Genomic DNA, 17,130 nt, shown 5'->3' on the forward strand with positions numbered 1-17,130 from the left:
TTTACATGCTTGTAGGAAGCTTCTGTAGCATTTTGTTGGTGGGAATTCCAGTTTTTCTGAATTTTTCCCTTTCCTTAGGGTGTTCCATTTTGCATTGTTTATAGAAAGCTGGATCATTATAGTAACCAGTTAGACATTCTTTCAATGCAGAATTTTCTTTTCAGCATTTTACTACCATAAGGAGTCCAGAGTTTTTGTAACATTTGGTAAAATCTTGAACTTGTTCAGAACACCTCTCTGACCTTTTCGCTCATTATGTTAGGGATCAAAACATCTTTTTCAACATGTCTGCTCTGCAGGGTTGAGCACCATCTTGGTGGGTGGAGAACAAGGTAGCCAGTGTCAGCTATGGGTTGGGTTGGGGAGGGGAGGAGCCTGGGCTTGGCCACACTTGCAGCCTCTGGAAGCTTCCCTCGGGCAGGAGGCCAGAGGAGGAGGACTGGGGCACCCTTTGCACAGCCTGGCCATGGCCCTTTCCCTCTTCCTTGAGGTGTGCTGCTTCTTAGGAAGTTTTACTAAATGGGGTAGGCTTGGGAGTGGGAATTACAACTGAGATGAAGTGTACAAGCATCTTTAGACCTTTCTTCTTATAACAGAGGCCCTCAGTCTCTATTTACTAGTTGGTTCATGTTGAAGACTGATTATTTAGACCAGTGGTTCTCCAAAGTTAGCGTATTATCAAGATCACCTGGAGGGCTTGTTAAAACAATTTGCAGGGCTCTACCCTCTGGGTTTCTGATTCAGTGAGTCTAGGATATGGGCCTAGAATTTGCAATACTGACAAGTTTCCTCAGCAGTGCTGCTAGTCTGGAGACCACACTTTGAGAACCACTGCTGTTTACCTTCCTTCATAATGATACTCCTATTTATTCTCACTGCCAAGCCTCCATAATCTATTGTTTAGACTTCTGTACTGAACTGGTCTCTTTGACTACCATTTAATAGCATTATAACCACTTTTATTGTGCACTTGTTACGTGTCATGAACTGTGCTGACCACTTCATTTATGTTCTATTTAATACTTTATGGTAGCCCTATGAGATAATAATTTTATTATTCTATTTGACAGATGAGAAAACTGAGGCTTAGAAATGTTAAATGATTCTTTGTTGTCACCCAAACTAATGAGGGATAGAACTGGGATTCAGACACATTGGTCTGCCACCAAAGTCTGTGCTCTTAACCATTATGCTAAGTTACCTCTAAGTCATCCAGTATTTTCTAAAATACCAGACAAATTTATCATATCACTTTCCTGTTCACACATGTCTAGTAGCTTAACATAGCTTTGGATTAAAATTCAAACTGCTTAGCAAAGCAATCAACAGTTATTAAGCTACTAGATTTTCTGTGTTTTTACTTAATTATCTTAGTCTTCACAACACCTTTGTGAGGCAGGTCTTAGTAACATTAATTAACAGATGTGGAGAAAATGAGATTTAGAGGTGTTGACTAAGTTGCTCAAGGTAATACAACCAGGTAAAGCTTGGGTTTAAACCTAGTTCTATTTGATTCCAAATTCTATCCTTTTCTACCATACAGTTTTAACTCCCTATATCTGACATCTATGGCCTCAGGCAACTATTGCCTATGATTATTTACCTGTGGCTTCTTTAGCTAGTCCATTTTCTTATCATCCTGCTTCTTTATAGGACTAAATTCATATACTCCCTCTGGGCCCCTTCTGGAACTATATGTCAGCTCTTCTCTGGTCATCTAAACCCTGTCTGCTCATGGAGCCCACAGGGGAACTCCCATTGTCTCCTTGATTGACCTAACCTTGGGCATTGTAATTTTAGTGATTTCTCTGTGGACCTGGATTCTGTGTCTTGATTTTAGTTCTCTTTATGCATAGGAACCAGGTGAGTGCTCTCTTCTGATGCCAAGCCTCCCGGCCAAGGTTTTACAGGAACATACTCGGTGAACTGAGTTATAAGGCTGATTTTGGCAGGAAGGGACTATCATTTGTAATTATTGGGCATCAGCTTAGAAAAGGAGGCTGAGCAAAAAAGCCATATTGTAAGTGGCAGGCCCCTAGTTCCGAAGGGCAGGTGAACTCAAAAGGACTTGTATGTCTCTTTCTCTCCATCCTCATCCTATGTCTAGATCCTCCACTATGAGCTACTGGCCATTCGTGATGCCTGCATCAAACTGGAAAAGGACTACCAGCCTGGGATCACTTACATTGTGGTGCAGAAACGCCATCACACCCGCCTTTTTTGTGCTGACAAGAATGAGCGAGTGAGTGAGAGATTGAGGAGACTAGCCATACCCTCAACCTCTCTCCCTTGTCTTGATAGGGAAGAAGCTCTTGAGATAAAGTCTGGGGACTTAGTCCTTGTCCTATCCATCCTAGCTTGCCCCTTCCTTCCCTCTAGCTCTTATGATCCTTCCTCTATACCCTCCTTCCTGTAGGACTCCCCTCCTCCCCTCATTCCCTTATACTTCCTCTCCCTCCTCCTAGCTCCCTGGCCTAGACCCCATATGTAGACCAGCTCCCAGAGAAGGGGAAGGGAACTACCATTTATTGAACTTCTCCTATGTGCCAGACACTGTACAAGGCGTCTTCCTCACAGCAACCCTGTGAGGTAGGTACTATTATCTCCAGTTTAACCTCAGAAAGGTTAAATGACTTGCTAAGATCACACAGCTAATAAATGGCAAAACCAGGACTTGAACACAGGTCTGTGTGACTTTAGAAGTCTATTATATTAAGACCTGGTACCCTCTGGGAACAGCAACTTCTGCTTTGCTCTTGGGATTCTGGTGAAGTCAGAGTAGAATTGAGCCAGGGCCCTGATTAGGGCCAGGCAGGTTTGGGATCTTGGTTGTGTTTGTCTCTATACAGATTGGGAAGAGTGGTAACATCCCAGCTGGGACCACTGTGGACACCAACATCACCCACCCATTTGAGTTTGACTTCTATCTGTGCAGCCATGCAGGCATCCAGGTAGCTGGGCTATGTTCTGGGGTTTCCAATGGGTCAAAGATTAGTTGTTTATTCCCATTGCTTCTAGAATATATCAGTGTCACTGAGTAGTGTTCAAATCAGAATCACTCTCTTAATAAGCCCTGAACGTACTTTCAGGTTGCCTATAAGAAGAGTGCTTTATGACATTGGTGGCTTTTTGACGTGGGTGGATCATCCACCCAGCCATATTCTTAACAGTGATCCTGTTCCTTATCAACCATCCCCTCTACCCAACCTGGGTTCCCTCACCTTCCTGTTTTTCCAGGGAACCAGCCGACCATCCCATTACTATGTCCTTTGGGATGACAACCGTTTCACAGCAGATGAGCTCCAGATCTTGACGTACCAGCTGTGCCATACTTACGTACGATGCACACGCTCTGTCTCTATCCCAGCACCTGCCTACTATGCCCGCTTGGTGGCTTTCCGGGCACGATACCACCTGGTGGACAAGGAGCATGACAGGTGAGGCCTGGGATCAGGCTGGTTTCGTTTTTGCTTCAGTCTGTTGTTCTAGATGCTCTCAACTTTCCTTGGGTGGAAGGAAAAGGGTGCTATCAATTTGTGCTTCAGCTTATCTGTCCAAACCTGGGATGGGTTTTCTCTTATGTTGGTAAGGGAATTGGCACCTCAGGGATGAGTGAGGTAATTGGCAGCAGTTCAGTTCACCAGGAAGGATTTCTTTCATTTTTTTCCTTTTCAGTGGAGAGGGGAGCCACATATCGGGGCAGAGCAATGGGCGGGACCCCCAGGCCCTCGCCAAAGCCGTGCAGGTTCACCAGGATACTCTGCGCACCATGTACTTCGCTTGAAGGCAGAACGCTGTTACCTCACTGGATAGAAGAAAGCTTTCCAAGCCCCAAGAGCTGTGCCACCCAAATCCAGAGGAAGCAAGGAGGAGGGAGGTGGGGTAGGGAGGAGTGCAGGAGGCCTTGTTTCCTTCTATAGAGGTGGTATAAGGGTGGGAACAGGGCCAGCAAGACAGACCACCAGCCAGAAATCTCTGATATCAACCTCATGTCGCCCACCCCTCACCCCATCTTGTCACATCTGGCCCTGACCCCACTGGACCAAGAGGGGTGCTCACCATACACACAGGTGTCTCATGTGACTCACAGTGCTAAAGACTCATGCTTGACAGCTTGGTAAGGTCGGCTCTGCAGCCCTGTGGACAAAAGCTGGTAGGTTTGGGTTTGATACTTTAGATGGGAAAGTGAGGGGCTTGAGAAAGTGGGTGGGAGGAGGGAAGGATTTTTTAGGAGCCTTAATCAGAAAAGGTCTAGATTTGTTTAAGAAGAAAAATGAAACCAGACCCAGATCAATATTTTAGGATACTAGATGTTTTAATGGGTTCAGAATCCAGTTTGTAGGAAGATTTTTAATGGTTTTGGTTGCTCCTCCCCCAGCTGCCACCCCCCCTCCTTGTCCTCATTCCTCTCTCTCCACATTTTCTACCCCACCTTACACCTCCTCCCTGACAGACATCCAGCCCCTAGTAATACTTAAGGCACTATGGCACTTAGCTCTGAAGTGACACGACCCTGTCTTCCTTCCGCCTGCTGGTGGGTAACCAGTGCCTTCCCTGTAATGGTAATGCTGCAGAACTGCAACCTTTTGTACCTTTCTTTGGGGGATGGGGTGGGGGTGGGAGAGGAGATAGGTGGGGAAGAAATACCCCAAACTCAACAAACATCTAGCCAGAATGCCAGCTATTTTGCATTTGAAGAAATTGACTTCCACATTCGCTGAGCTTTTTAAAAGATCACAACCTCAAGATGGTTAAAATCCATTGACATTTGCACTTTCAAACACGACAAGTCTCAGAGCTGCTTCCTGAGATGACTGGCCCCTGGCCTTTCCAGTTATGCCTCCTTTTCTTCCTGTTTCCCCCACCTCACACCCTGCCTGGGTCTGGAGTTACTTTCATAGCATTTCTCATTCTTCTTTTTTCCCCTGATGGTCAAATCTCTTATGTTTCAATATTTCATAACTGGGGTGTCTTATAACAAAAGATCCTTAGGTCTAAAATAAGAAAAAAGAGAGAAAACAAAATGTTATTTTTATACCATAACTTGAGTCTATTGCCAAAATTTGGAAATCCCTCCATGCCGAATGAGTTTATATCCCAGAAACACTGAGCCATCAGAAGGAACGGTGTACCTTACTTGTTCTCTGGCCTGGCTACGTAGGGGGTGGTTATCTCCCCAAGGTGGGGCTCAGACTCCATCCTTCCTCTGTGCAGATGATAACCTTTTTCTTGCTACAGCCTCTCTCCTCTGTACTGTCCTGCATTCTTTCTTCCAAGTGCATCTTCCTTTCCTCTGGACTGTCCTCTGACCCTTTGGCTTATCCTAGATTGCAGTGTGTCCTATGGACAGGCTAAGGAATTTTGCTGCTCCCTATTGCTTCTGTTTACACAAATGAATTTTTCCTGGTTTCCCACTACGGCATGTGAGTGGGTGGCATGGGCTTTTTTATTTGTCTTGAGATACAGGGTTTGGCTGTCTTGCAGGACTGGAGGAGGTGATTTTAGCTTGGTCCCTGCTGGCCTTGAGGCATGGCCCCCTATTTCCTTGACTGTTAATTTTTTTCCTGCCCAACTGCTTGGGCTGGGGAGTTGCAACTTCAGTGTGAGATTTCCTTTTTTTGAGGAGCCTTGGCTTGGGTTTGTCCCAATCTGGTGATGAAGCCATGATGCTTAGACCTATCCCAGGCTTGGAGGCCAGCCAGAGGAAGGAGGGTCTGAATCCTGGCCTATGGAGTTAGAGCTACCCTTTCCTCTCCCTGGCAGCCCTTGTATAACCCAGATTTGCTATGCAAAACAATCTATCCCAGGTTCTGTTCTGGTAGGCCATGTTGTTTAGTAACTTCACAAACCATAGCACAAACATTCATTATGGAGAAAGCATCAGAACTGTTGAGTAACTCCTCCTTTACCATTTTCCTGCTGGCTACAGCATGGGGTGCCCCGTGGGCATAAGCCCAGCTGAAGAACAGAGTGGAGGGCTCTGGGAGGAGGCAGCTCACTGGAGAGCCTACATTCCTTACACAAGTGCCTAAAGAGAGTGATGCCAACACTCCATCTGCCCTGTCCATTGCCTTCACATACAGTCTACTTCGTGTTCCGTCACCCTTTGGGGAGGGAAGCTCTCCTGGGACAGTGGTCTCTGCATGTTCTCTACTTGGGTACATTTTGGGGTTGGGATCAGGGCACTATTCCTGGAAGGTCCAGTAATTCACCAGCATTCGCAAATGTCCATAGGGAGCAGGTGGAAGCCACTACTCCCAGCAACTTTGTGTTCTCTCTTTTTCTCTCTTTGCCTCACTCTCTCCACTTGAGTTTTCAGCTGGGGCTTGACATACATTTTTAGCCCTGTGGCATTGCATGTGGCATTCAATAAATAAATGCAAGAGAGAAGCAGCTTGGGCAATGACAAGACAAAATGACTTCTTTGATTTTTTTTTGTTGTTTTTTTTTAATTTTTGAAATTTGAAAAATACCCCTGACCTTGAGGATTATTCTTGCTTGAAAGGTGGTGCATGCAGATTGAGAAGTGGTATTGGCAGCCTTTGGCTTGTGTGGATTTGGTCTAAGTGGTGCTTCCTACCCACGCTTCAGGGAAGCGCTGGGGAGACCCCAGCCTCGTCTTCTTAGGTCTCTTTCTCCCTCTATTTCTCTTTTCTGCCTTCCTTTTCCTCTTCTCTCTTTCCCTGGCTTCCTTTTCCTTTTTATATGCACTTTGCTTGCTGGCCTGCTTGTGTGCCTATGTGATAATGAAATCTCCGCATGGCCACAATGATCCCACTGTTAGCTGGCAAGGTCAGGCTTTGCTCCTTGACTGCAGAAGACCATGAGTCTGTTCCCCAAGCACTGAGGTGTCCACCCTGGGCTGGACTGCCCTCTAGCTTATACTAAGGCAAAACAGCAAGCCTGCTCAACTGACATGAAGTCAGGAGGGCTTCTTGCAGTTTCTACTCCCGTTCACTCCTTGGAGCTGGTTTCCCTCATTGCTTTTTCTAGATCTGTTTCCTTTACTCTCGGCCTGTGCCCCATTCCCTTTTCTGGAGATTGTCTTATGGTTGAGCTACTTGGGTATCCAAGGTTGGAGCATTAGGGCATATTCATGGGGAAGAAGAGAGTGTGAGGAGAAAATGGAGAAAATTTGGATGAAAGGTAGGAAAGGAGAGCTGTTCTCTTTGTTTACCCAGTCCAATCTGACCCATTTTGGTTGAGGTGCTATTGCTGGCCTCTACGGATAAGCCTGGGGCTGTTTTTGTTGGGAATTTAGGCTTAGAATAAGGCTGAAGAAGAAGGTACCTAAAATTATGAAACCTTCCTAAAAATCTCCTACTTCCCATTTGCTAGATAGCTTCTCTGTGGGCTCCTCTTAGGCTAAGTAGCAATGTTTTTGGATACTTTTCTTTTTCTGTCCAAAATTCCGTGAATGAGGCCAGCACTCATGATGGGCAGCCAAGGGAACACTGGCTTATTAGCTGGCCCATGGATATCTGCAAGGCTGGTGGGACAATATTTTGGGTCTGGCATCATGTGTAACAAAAAAGGATGGAAGTTTCTTCTCCTTCAGGGTAGAAAGGTCATCTCAAACTAGCCAAAAGACAGTTTTGGAAACTACATTGGGGGGAGTTACTTTTATTTATTTACTGGGCCTAGGCCAATTCAGGATGGTAGCTGGGATGCCTTCCTTCTTAAAGTCTGATCATGGCAGGAATATGCAAGGCACTCTTTCCTAGTTGGCCTTCTAAGCAGATTGGGGAGGAGGGATTCTCTGGTTTTCTCTTTCCCCCCACTTATTAGGACTTGCCTTCTCCCTGGGCAGGGGGAGAGGCTGAGTTGGTGCTCTCCCCTTACTCTACTCCTATTGACTTAGAACCTCTGGCTGCTATTTGGGAGCCCAAGAAAGGGAGTGGAAGGATTGGGCTAAAACAAACAGAATGAGGTGGAGAAGGAAGATTTCCTTATTTCCTCCTTTAAAAAGGAAACTAGGAAATCCTCCAAGAATTTTGCAAGTTAAGACAGTATAGTATGTCCAATGCACTGAGTCCCCTGGTGTAGTAGCAATAAGGAAAAATGAAATAACTTTCCTGCACACACGGTCCAACCTGATTGGTGTGTGATGTTGCACTTAGCAGCCATGTGGTGGGCATGTGTGACTACTCTGGGTTTCACTTTAGTTTCTAAACTTTTTATCCCTCTCAAGTCCAGCATGGATGGGGAAATGTCCCTGGAACCCCACAGCTGTGTACTTGTTTGCATTTGTTTCCCTTTGAGACTTGTGTTTGTGTCCTGCTTTGAGCTGTATCTTGTCTAGTCCATTGTGAAATTATCCCAGCAGCTGTAATGTACAGTTCCTTCTGAAGCAAGCAGCATCAGCAGCACAATTCTGTGTTTTATAAAGACAACAGTGGCTTCTATTTCTAAAGTGCAGTCTCTCTCTCTTTTTTTCCTACCAGCAAAACAAACTTTTGGGATTAATTACATCTCTGATAGGCTTTACCTTAGAATAATACTGTAGATTGTTATGCAGTAATACTTCACAAGGCCTCCCTTTATTCTTCATTCAACAAACATACAAAGCACTGTGCCAGCAGTATTGTGGGAGAGAAGGCAGGAACAGTTCGAAAATGAGGAAAACAGTGTCTTCTTAAGGAGCTTAAAGTTTGGTGGGGGAGCTGATTAACCAAATAGTCCCATGGTACACGACAAAGATAATGAGGGACTGGAACAAGACTATAGCAATGACTATAGAGAGGAAAGGGCAGATTTGAGAGATGAGATAGTTGGACTCAGTGGTTGATGGGAAGGGAAGGGAAGAGAGGAGTAGAGGCTAATACCCAAATTTCTGCTTGAGCATGTGAGTATATTGGCACATTCTTCTAATCAAAATGGAGGTGGGGTGGAGGAGAAGGAAGGCAGTGAGTTTTGTGAAGAAAGATAATTAGCCTTGTGTAGATTGTTTTGAGGTCCTTGTAGGGTAATGAGGGTAAGGTTTCCAGTAAACAGATTAGGTGCTCAGGTAAGACTGCAAAACCACAGTTACAGATATGGGAGTCATACTGATATAGGTGGTAGTTAAAGCCATAGGCATGAGTAAGATAGTTTAGAAAATTAGTTAAGGAGAGAAACATAGTGTATAAACCTACAAAACTCAATTTAAGGCATGAGGAGAGAAAGTAAAACCTAAGGTGAGGGTCAAATCACTAGTAGATACCTTATATTTTTTTGACTGGTTTAATAAGGTGGGAGAAAAATCAAGAGTGAGAGAGGATCCATGAAGAGTGATTAACAACATAAACTGCTGTGGAAAGGGAGTATTTTTTTTCTCATTTAAACATCCTACTCCATATCTTATTTGGGATCTTATAACTATATGACTGGCTTAGGTCATTCTCCAGTATTTTCTAGTGAGCATTAGACAAACTCAAATAAGGCTAAGACTAGGACCACAATTACCCACCACCACTACCTCCAGCTTTCTCCTGTCCTTAGGAGATAATTGTAAAAGAATAAACAAAACCTAATTTTGTTCCTGTCCAGTTTTATAGACAGTGTTCCAGTACATGAGAGAGCACTTAGTAGCTTGCTTGTATTTATTTTCATTACTTGTCTTCCCAGTGCCTGTGAACTCCTAGGAGCAGAAACTACATTTTATACATTTTTGTCATCTCAGGGCCAGAGCAATATATCAAGGGATTTTGTGAGTAGAATTAAAATGAACTAGTAATCTGTGGTGTATCAGATTGGTGGGGGGAATCAAGAAGTGACATTGAGTACACAAGATGGACTACACATTCCTGAGTCTTCAGGTAAGCAGAAATCTTAACCAGATTATCATCAACTTTTCTCAGTCTCACTGCAAGTTGAAGGTTCTATGGTTTCTACCACCTAAAGCTGGTGGTAATAATTGTCAAGCATGTAAGTTCTGGCATTCTTCTCTGGTACCGCTAGAGCACTGTTATTTCTGTGTACTAAGGAAAGATGGCTCAGAGAGGGATTCTGTTGGAGGGCCTAGTGAGAAATCAGTGGCATCCATTGTGTACATACATAGGCCTAGCATTCCTCTGGATGCCATGTTGTGACTTTTCAAACTGCAGAGCTAACCTGAGGCCACCACCTGCCAGATTCCCTTGGGAAAGGGCCAACCAGCCTCATGCTCCTTTTCAGCAGCAAGGGTTAGGGAGTTTGAACTTGAGCAAATTGGAACATGGAGTAGATTTTTCCCAGTTAAAAAAAGACACAAAATAAATTTATGACCCTGAGTGAAACAGAAATAATGTATTTAGCAGGGAAAGTAGGAGGATGACCATTGTGGCAAAATTTTGCTTTAACCACTTTGGTACCAGCATCGACTATAGTCGATAGCCACAGATGACCGCGTACAACAACCTTAGCTGATAGCCGTGATATGAAGGCGCACAGCCTGGCGTCGACTTTAGCCAATAGCTGTGATAGGACTTTTCTAATTTTTCATTTATCAAAATAAAATTGTGAACATTTAAAAATAATGTAATGAAAACATATGTATACATATGAAAACATATGTATATGTTACCTATTCTGATTTACATTACAAGTAAAACTGTCAGTAAAGTAAAACTTAAGTTTCAGTGCTTTAAAGCTTTCCTCATCACACAAGAGCAAAACAGATTCGTCATCGGTGCACAGCACAAACTATCATGCGGACTATGAGTGCCGGCTGTGGGCAAGGTTTCGTGGCTGGTGAGTGCTGTACCGAAGTGATTAAACTTTAGTTTTAGAAGAAATTGATGTTGAAAAGGCTTCGGGGTTTGGCTTTTGGTTGCTACTCTAAAGAAAAAGACTAGAATCCCAGGGCTTGAATTGTCTGGGCCTGGAGCTCAAGGTTTTGAGTGAAGACTTGTCCTATACTCTTGGACATACCTTTTCAGCATTGGTTGAGCAGCCTTCCCTCTGCTTTGTCAACAGGCAGAGTGTTCTGTAGCTCATTCTTGTCTAACAGGTGTCTTGGGGTAGAGTAAAGCTGGATATTTGTTGGGTATCTCTTGGCTTAGCAGACCCCAGAATATCATGGCAATTAGGATTTGGTTGTTAAAGGAAAGGCTAGTTTGAATTTCTGAGCCTGGGACATCCGCAAGCTGCTGTCTATACTGCTTACATGGAAAGTAACATTGAATTGGAAAATAAGCTCTCTCTGTTTGTTTCTAGCTTTCCAGGCATTATTCCTCTGATGGTAGGCTGAGGAAAGCTGGCAGGCTTAGAAAGTACACAGCATATGACAGAAGCACTCCTTAAAAGCAGTTGTGTCAAGGAGGAGGAGCTGGGGAAATGGATTTGCTGGGTAATGAGGTACATTAAGAAGTTTTCCACTTAAGCATCACAACTGCCTTCTCTAGGAAGGTTTTTTAGGCCTTTGTGGCTTACCCTGCAGGAACATCCTGTACTCTTGTTCTGGACTTCAGCAGCTTCACCACCATCCTCTTGGCAATGAATTGTTTTTTGGGGGATAAAGTAATACTGAGGAACCTTTCTAGTGAGAAAGTTCCTCTTCCCTATCTTCCAAAGGCAGGGAACTTTCCTCTTAAAAGAGGCAGTGAGAGATCCTCTCATTAACAGTGGGTTTGTTAATGAGAATGAGCTGCAAAAGGAGGACAGGCTTACTTGGGTACTTCGAAGAGCTTGGGTAGGTGTTTTGTACAGTATCTGTTACGTAATTTCATCTTTGCAGCAATCATGTGAAATAGTTTATCAGTTGCATATTACAAAGTCCTGATTAAATAAGGAAACTATCATTTCACATGATAAGAAATCTTTATTTAATATGGCTCCAAGGTTGGTTAATTCAGTGACTCAATGATAACACCAAAGAACCAGGTTCTTGCCATCTTTTTGCACTTCTGTCCCCGGTCAGTTTATCTGCATGCTAGTTCACCTCCTGGTCCGCATATGACTACCATAATTCCAGGAGTGAAATGCTGACAAAACAATGTCTAGCTGAGAGACTAATTTTCCCCAGTGTTTCCTTCTAAAGAAGTCTTTTCCTGGAAGCTCTGGCAGATCTGGCTTCATCTTGCCTTTACTATTATGAAATGGGTCATCTTCTCACTCCTATTCTGTCATTGGCAAAGCAAATAAGATGATCATGAGTGGCTTAGATGAATAAGGACTTAACCCTCTGAGTCATGTGGACTAGAAAGTCTAGTCATGTGTACTAGCAAGAAAAGGAGATAAGAGCATTCACAGCAGCTTCTGCTCTACGTAGCTACTTTGACTTTTACAGATGAGGAAAATGAATCTCAGAATGACTTTCCCAGTATCACAGCTCAGGGCCTCCTCTGTCCTTAAAGCCTAAATGTTTTATATTGTGTCTTGCTGCAGTATAAAGTAACTTCTTTCTGCCTTGTAGAAATTGATGGTCTAGAAGAAGAGATTGACTCTAATCTTGGCCCATGTGAGAGGATTGTATCCAGTTGTTCTTCTCATCCAGTGATGTTTCTTATCTAACATAAGAATCAGAGTATAAAAGTCCTAAGTGGAGTAGAATAATATTGGCACCAAGGAAGGAGACACAGGTACTCTGATCCCTGAGCCTGACTTTCTGAGCTTGGGCCCTTACCAGCAGTTACAGTAGGCAGCTGGCCACCCTGTCTTTCCTGAGTGTACTGGGTTTGTGGTAGCTCATTATGCCTTTCTCTAATGACCTGTGATATTGATCATCTTTTCATGTGCTTATTTGCTATCCTCATATCTTCACTGTTAAATTGTTTGTTCACATCTTTTACTCATTTTAAAATTGGATTGTTTTACAACTTTAAGTTGTAAAAGTTCTTTATTAATTCTAGACACAAGTCCTCTGTTACATATCGGTTGCATACATTTTCTCCCAGTCTGTTGCATGCCTTTTCATTTTGAAGAGCAAAAGTTTTAAATTGGCCAGGTACAGTGGCTCACACCTGTAATCCTAGCACTCTGGGAGGCCGAGGCAGGAGGATCACTTGAGGTCGGGAGTTCAAGACCAGTTTGAGCAAGAGCAAGACCCTGTCTCTACCAAAAATAGAAAAAATTAGCTGAGTGTGGTGGTACATACCTGTAGTCCCAGCTACTTGGGAGGCTGAGGTAGGAGGCTCACTTGAGCCTAGGAGTTTCAGGTTGCAGTGAGCTACGATGACGCCACTGCACTCTACCCAGGGCAACAGAATGAGACTCTGTCTCAAAAAAAAAAAATTTTTTTTTTTTAAATTTTGATGTCCAATGTATTAATTTAAAGTCCAATTTATTGAATTTTCTAGTTTGTGCTTTTTGTATTTTAAGAAATTTTGCATTGGGTATTTTGTGGCTGCTGAGGAGGCTTAGCTTTCAGAGGGCACTGATTCATCTGCACGTGAGATTTTGTACTATTTCTATAGTTCTTCCTTCTGAGAACAACCAGTGCCACCAGGGATGAGGGCAGAGTTTTAGTCTGCTTCCTGAGTCCCATTCTTGAAGCCTATTTTTTAATTCATCTGTCCATCCATCAATTCAACAGATCTTTGCTGAACGCTGCTATGTGCCAGTCACTGGCACTGTTCTAGGCACTGGGGCTATGAGTTGAGATACTCAAAGACTCTGCTCTGTGCCCTTAATTAAGAGCAAACTCAATTGGGAATGAATTATCCAAAAATAGGGGGTACGTGTATTCAGGGGAGATCTTCATACAGCATTGCCTTTGGCAGAATTCTTCAAACCTTTTTGTCTTCCCACTTCTTAGTATTACATTTCATGAGCCTTTCACCTGGCTCCTTTTAAAGAGGTGGGTTCCTGGATAGCAGAAATAGATAGGAAGGCATCATTGACATTTATTGAGTTGGATGGAATCAGGTATGAATCCTGCTCCATCAAATGTCAGAAAAGAAGACAGTAGCCCACCTCAAAGGTTCATCAGTATCACCATGTCTGTTCTGGACGAAGCTGAAGAAGCCTGCATTCATTTAGGGAACCAGTTCCAGAATCATGGGGGTTGAGGGTGTAGTAGACCCTTGCACAAGAGTTGGTATTTACCCTGTCAGATGCTGCTACCAAGACTTGGATTGTGTACAGTAAAGGATTAAAAATGGCTTTTAAAATGCAGTGTTTCATCTGGTGACATTTAATTTGATATTTTAAAATTGGGGAGGTTATTTTCAGTCACAGGGGTAGGGATGTGAAGGAAGAAGAAAGTGAGGCAGAATTAGAGTCAGATGTGGTTTTGAGTCCCATCCATCTATTAAGTGTTCATCATATGGTAGGTGAATCTAACAAGTGCTTTAAAATGGTAACTATAGTAAATACTTTTGTTATTCACTAACATTTAGGGAGGGTTTTCTCTGCTTTATGTACATTACCTAACCTCACAACAACTGTGTAAGGTACATACTGTTCTCTCAATTTTTCAGATGAGGAAATTGAAGCCCAAAGAGATCAAGTGACTGATCCAAAGTCCCACAGTGAGTTGGGGGAACTGAAGATAGGATATGTGTTCTCCTTTTCCTTAAAAAAAATGTATTTTTATTAAGGCAACAAATATTTATTAAGGACCTACTATTTGCCTGACAATGTGCTAGATCGGTTTCCTTATAAAGCTACATTCTAGTAGGGAGGCACGCAAAAAAGTAGTAACTAAATATATTACAGACTAGGCAAAGGGCAATTAAGGCAATATTGTAATAGGGGTGCCCCACCATAGATCGGTGATCCAGGAAAGTCCTCTCTCAGATGTCTACAGTTGAGGTACAAAAAGCAGCGTCTGGTTGTAGGGTGGGGAGGAAGGGAAGGGAGGAGAGGGTTCCTGGCCAAGGCATCCGAAAGCGGAGAGGCTCCAAGTCAGAAAAAAAGAAGCTCTTGGCCCGTTGTGGGAATTGGAAGCCTACTAGTATAGTTGTAGCAGCCATGAAGACGAGTCTTGCTGGGGAAAAAGGCAGGGCCCGTTTACGCCATGCGTTTTGAGCCGGGGAAGGAGTTTGGGTCTTCTCAGTGTGATGGGGCGCTATTAAAGAGTTTTAAACATAGAAACTATTTGACCTAATGTTTGTGTAATGTCCTGTTTCTTAATCTTTTTCCGAACGATATTATACGTTCTTCCCCTAAAAAGTGGTGGTTAAAGCAGCCCTACGGATTTGGAAAGATTTTAAATTGCGGTGGTCACTTGACCGCCTGTGAGGAGGCGGCGCGTGGGGCGTTCCAAACTGGGCGTGGCGGAGGGGGTGGCTCAGGAAGGAGGCTCCGCCCCGGGCCTCCCAGCTGCTGGTCCGAGTCCGCCACCCGCTAGCTCCCAGTTAGGCTGTGCCTCAGGTAAGCTCCGCCGCCGGCTGCGACGTCGGTGCAGGCAGGCACCGCCCCCACTGGGGAGACGCCAGGAGTCCAGCCCCTCGGGGTTGTCACGGCACAGCAGGGGGAGGCCGGGCCGGCTGCCGTGTGCCCCCGGCTCCGCGCCCCTCCCTGTCACCTCCCCGGCGTCCTCCGCGCCGGTCGTTCCCGCACCAACGTTGCTCCCGCACGGTTTGAGGCCCAGAGGCGCGGCGCGGCCGACGCCGAGCGGGTCAGCGGAACTGACGCCGACGGGCTTCCGGGGGCGGCCCGCACTCGTGGAGGAGCTGGCGACGCAAGTTCCGGACGGGGCTCCCCTCTCTCCTCGCCTCACGCCTCCCCTTCCTCTCGCCTAGTCCGGTGCTGTCTCCCGACGGCGGCTCTTCTGGCCGAGAGCATTCGGAGTGCGACTGCTCTGGGGAAGCCGTCGCCGCCAGCGGCGTCCGGGCTGAGTGAGAGTGCCCGTGGCCCCGTGTCGCCCTCTGCGCCGCCTCCTAGCCCCCAGCGGCCGGCGCTGTTCTCGTTCGAAGCACTCCCCCCAGCTCCATGAATGGAAATCGGCTCCGCAGGTGAGTGAGTCAGAGCCGCTGGGCCGGGTAGGTGGGGGTGTCACCCAGCTGTTGTCCCTGAGCTTCGTCGCTTCCTCTGCCAAGGTGCGTGAGGTGAGCGTTGTGCTGGCAGCTCCCGGGCTCCCGCCCCCCGCCTGGAGCTCCACGACCTCTCCGCAGCCCAGCCGTGGCTCCCTGGGGGGCCAGGAAACTGCTTGGGGGGGGTTAAGTCTGGGGTTATCTAGGCGATATTACTCTTTTCTAGAATACTCTTTTTCTAGACACTAGGAGGGTTTGCCGTCGCTTTTGTTATTCTAGTTGGAGATGTAACGGTGTGCGTGTCCTTTAGCCTACTTATGTGCCCGGTAGAAGACGAGCGGCCAGCCATCTCCCTTACCTGCCTCTTGAGGTAGTTGTGAAGATAACACTGAGATAACGGATAACTTCAAATTAAGTTTGAAGTAGGTGTTAGTGCAGCACCAAAGTGCGTAATGGCACTGCTTCTACCCCTTCCTCTGATGTTTGTGGCAACATGGTATAGTTCCTGAGGAGCTTGGAAATGCCATATCAGCCTGGATCACTGCTTATATGAAGAGGTGTATCTTAAAGTTGCTCACAGTATTTTTTTTCCCTTATTCCCTAGAAATGCATTTTTCATATTCCTGGAAATTTGGTATTTAGGAAAACTACTTTCTCCTGGGGGGAAAATGGTAGTCATGAGGAAAAATTACAGTATGGACAGGATTTGTCCTTAAAAAAGAAAAAGCACTCTTTATGGTTCTACAGTAATTAAGGACATCAAGTAGGTGTTACATAACGGTTTGCTTACCAAATGGTCATGATTGATATATTAAATTTGAAAGTATGCTTCATCCAGACAATCACAACTTATAAATTAATTTTCAAAATATTTTGGAGGGGGGTGTCTTGTTACTAATGGTATTACAAGTTCCTGAGTTTCACATCTCTTTTTGCCAATTTGAGAGATACTAGGATATGATATATGAAAAACTTATATAAAAGAAACCAGTGACATAACAATAGTAAAGAACTTTGTTAAATAGGTAAAGGAGTATAATTGTCAAGTGAATGCAGAAAAGCACTCAGAAATTGTGGAGGTGGGATAGGGAGAGGGGTTTATTACAAGTTTGATGGAATTTTCTTTAATGAGTTTCTACCATTTCTCTTTTTTTTTTTTTTTGAGACAGAGTCTCGCTTTCTTGCCTAGGCTAGAGTGAGTGCCATGGCGTCAGCCTAGCTCACAGCAACCTCAAACTCCTGGGCTCAAGCGATC

The 17,130-nt window shown here is 44.7% G+C and overlaps 2 protein-coding genes and 1 pseudogene across 4 annotated transcripts in view; 2 read left to right on the forward strand and 1 right to left on the reverse strand.

Annotated features, from left to right (window-relative positions):
• The window catches only part of AGO1 (argonaute RISC component 1), a 38,541-nt gene extending 30,128 nt beyond the window's left edge, over positions 1–8,413 (forward strand). For all 3 annotated transcript variants that reach the window (XM_012765236.3, XM_075996598.1, XM_075996601.1), the window contains 4 exons: positions 2,108–2,242; positions 2,850–2,951; positions 3,238–3,437; positions 3,676–8,413. In XM_012765236.3, the coding sequence (XP_012620690.1) occupies positions 2,108–2,242; positions 2,850–2,951; positions 3,238–3,437; positions 3,676–3,784 (546 nt within the window). In that variant the 3' untranslated portion in view covers positions 3,785–8,413. The remainder of the gene's footprint in view (positions 1–2,107; positions 2,243–2,849; positions 2,952–3,237; positions 3,438–3,675) is intronic.
• LOC109730402 (COX assembly mitochondrial protein homolog pseudogene) lies at positions 2–1,916 on the reverse strand (annotated as a pseudogene).
• Positions 8,414–8,561: 148 nt separating the features above from the next.
• The window catches only part of AGO3 (argonaute RISC catalytic component 3), a 124,312-nt gene continuing 115,743 nt past the window's right edge, over positions 8,562–17,130 (forward strand). The window contains exon 1 of the mRNA XM_020290527.2: positions 8,562–15,857. Coding sequence (XP_020146116.1) covers positions 15,839–15,857 — 19 coding nt within the window. The 5' untranslated portion in view covers positions 8,562–15,838. The remainder of the gene's footprint in view (positions 15,858–17,130) is intronic.

Source organism: Microcebus murinus, chromosome 2, assembly GCF_040939455.1.
Source record: "Microcebus murinus isolate Inina chromosome 2, M.murinus_Inina_mat1.0, whole genome shotgun sequence".
Taxonomy (NCBI): Eukaryota; Metazoa; Chordata; class Mammalia; order Primates; family Cheirogaleidae; genus Microcebus; species Microcebus murinus.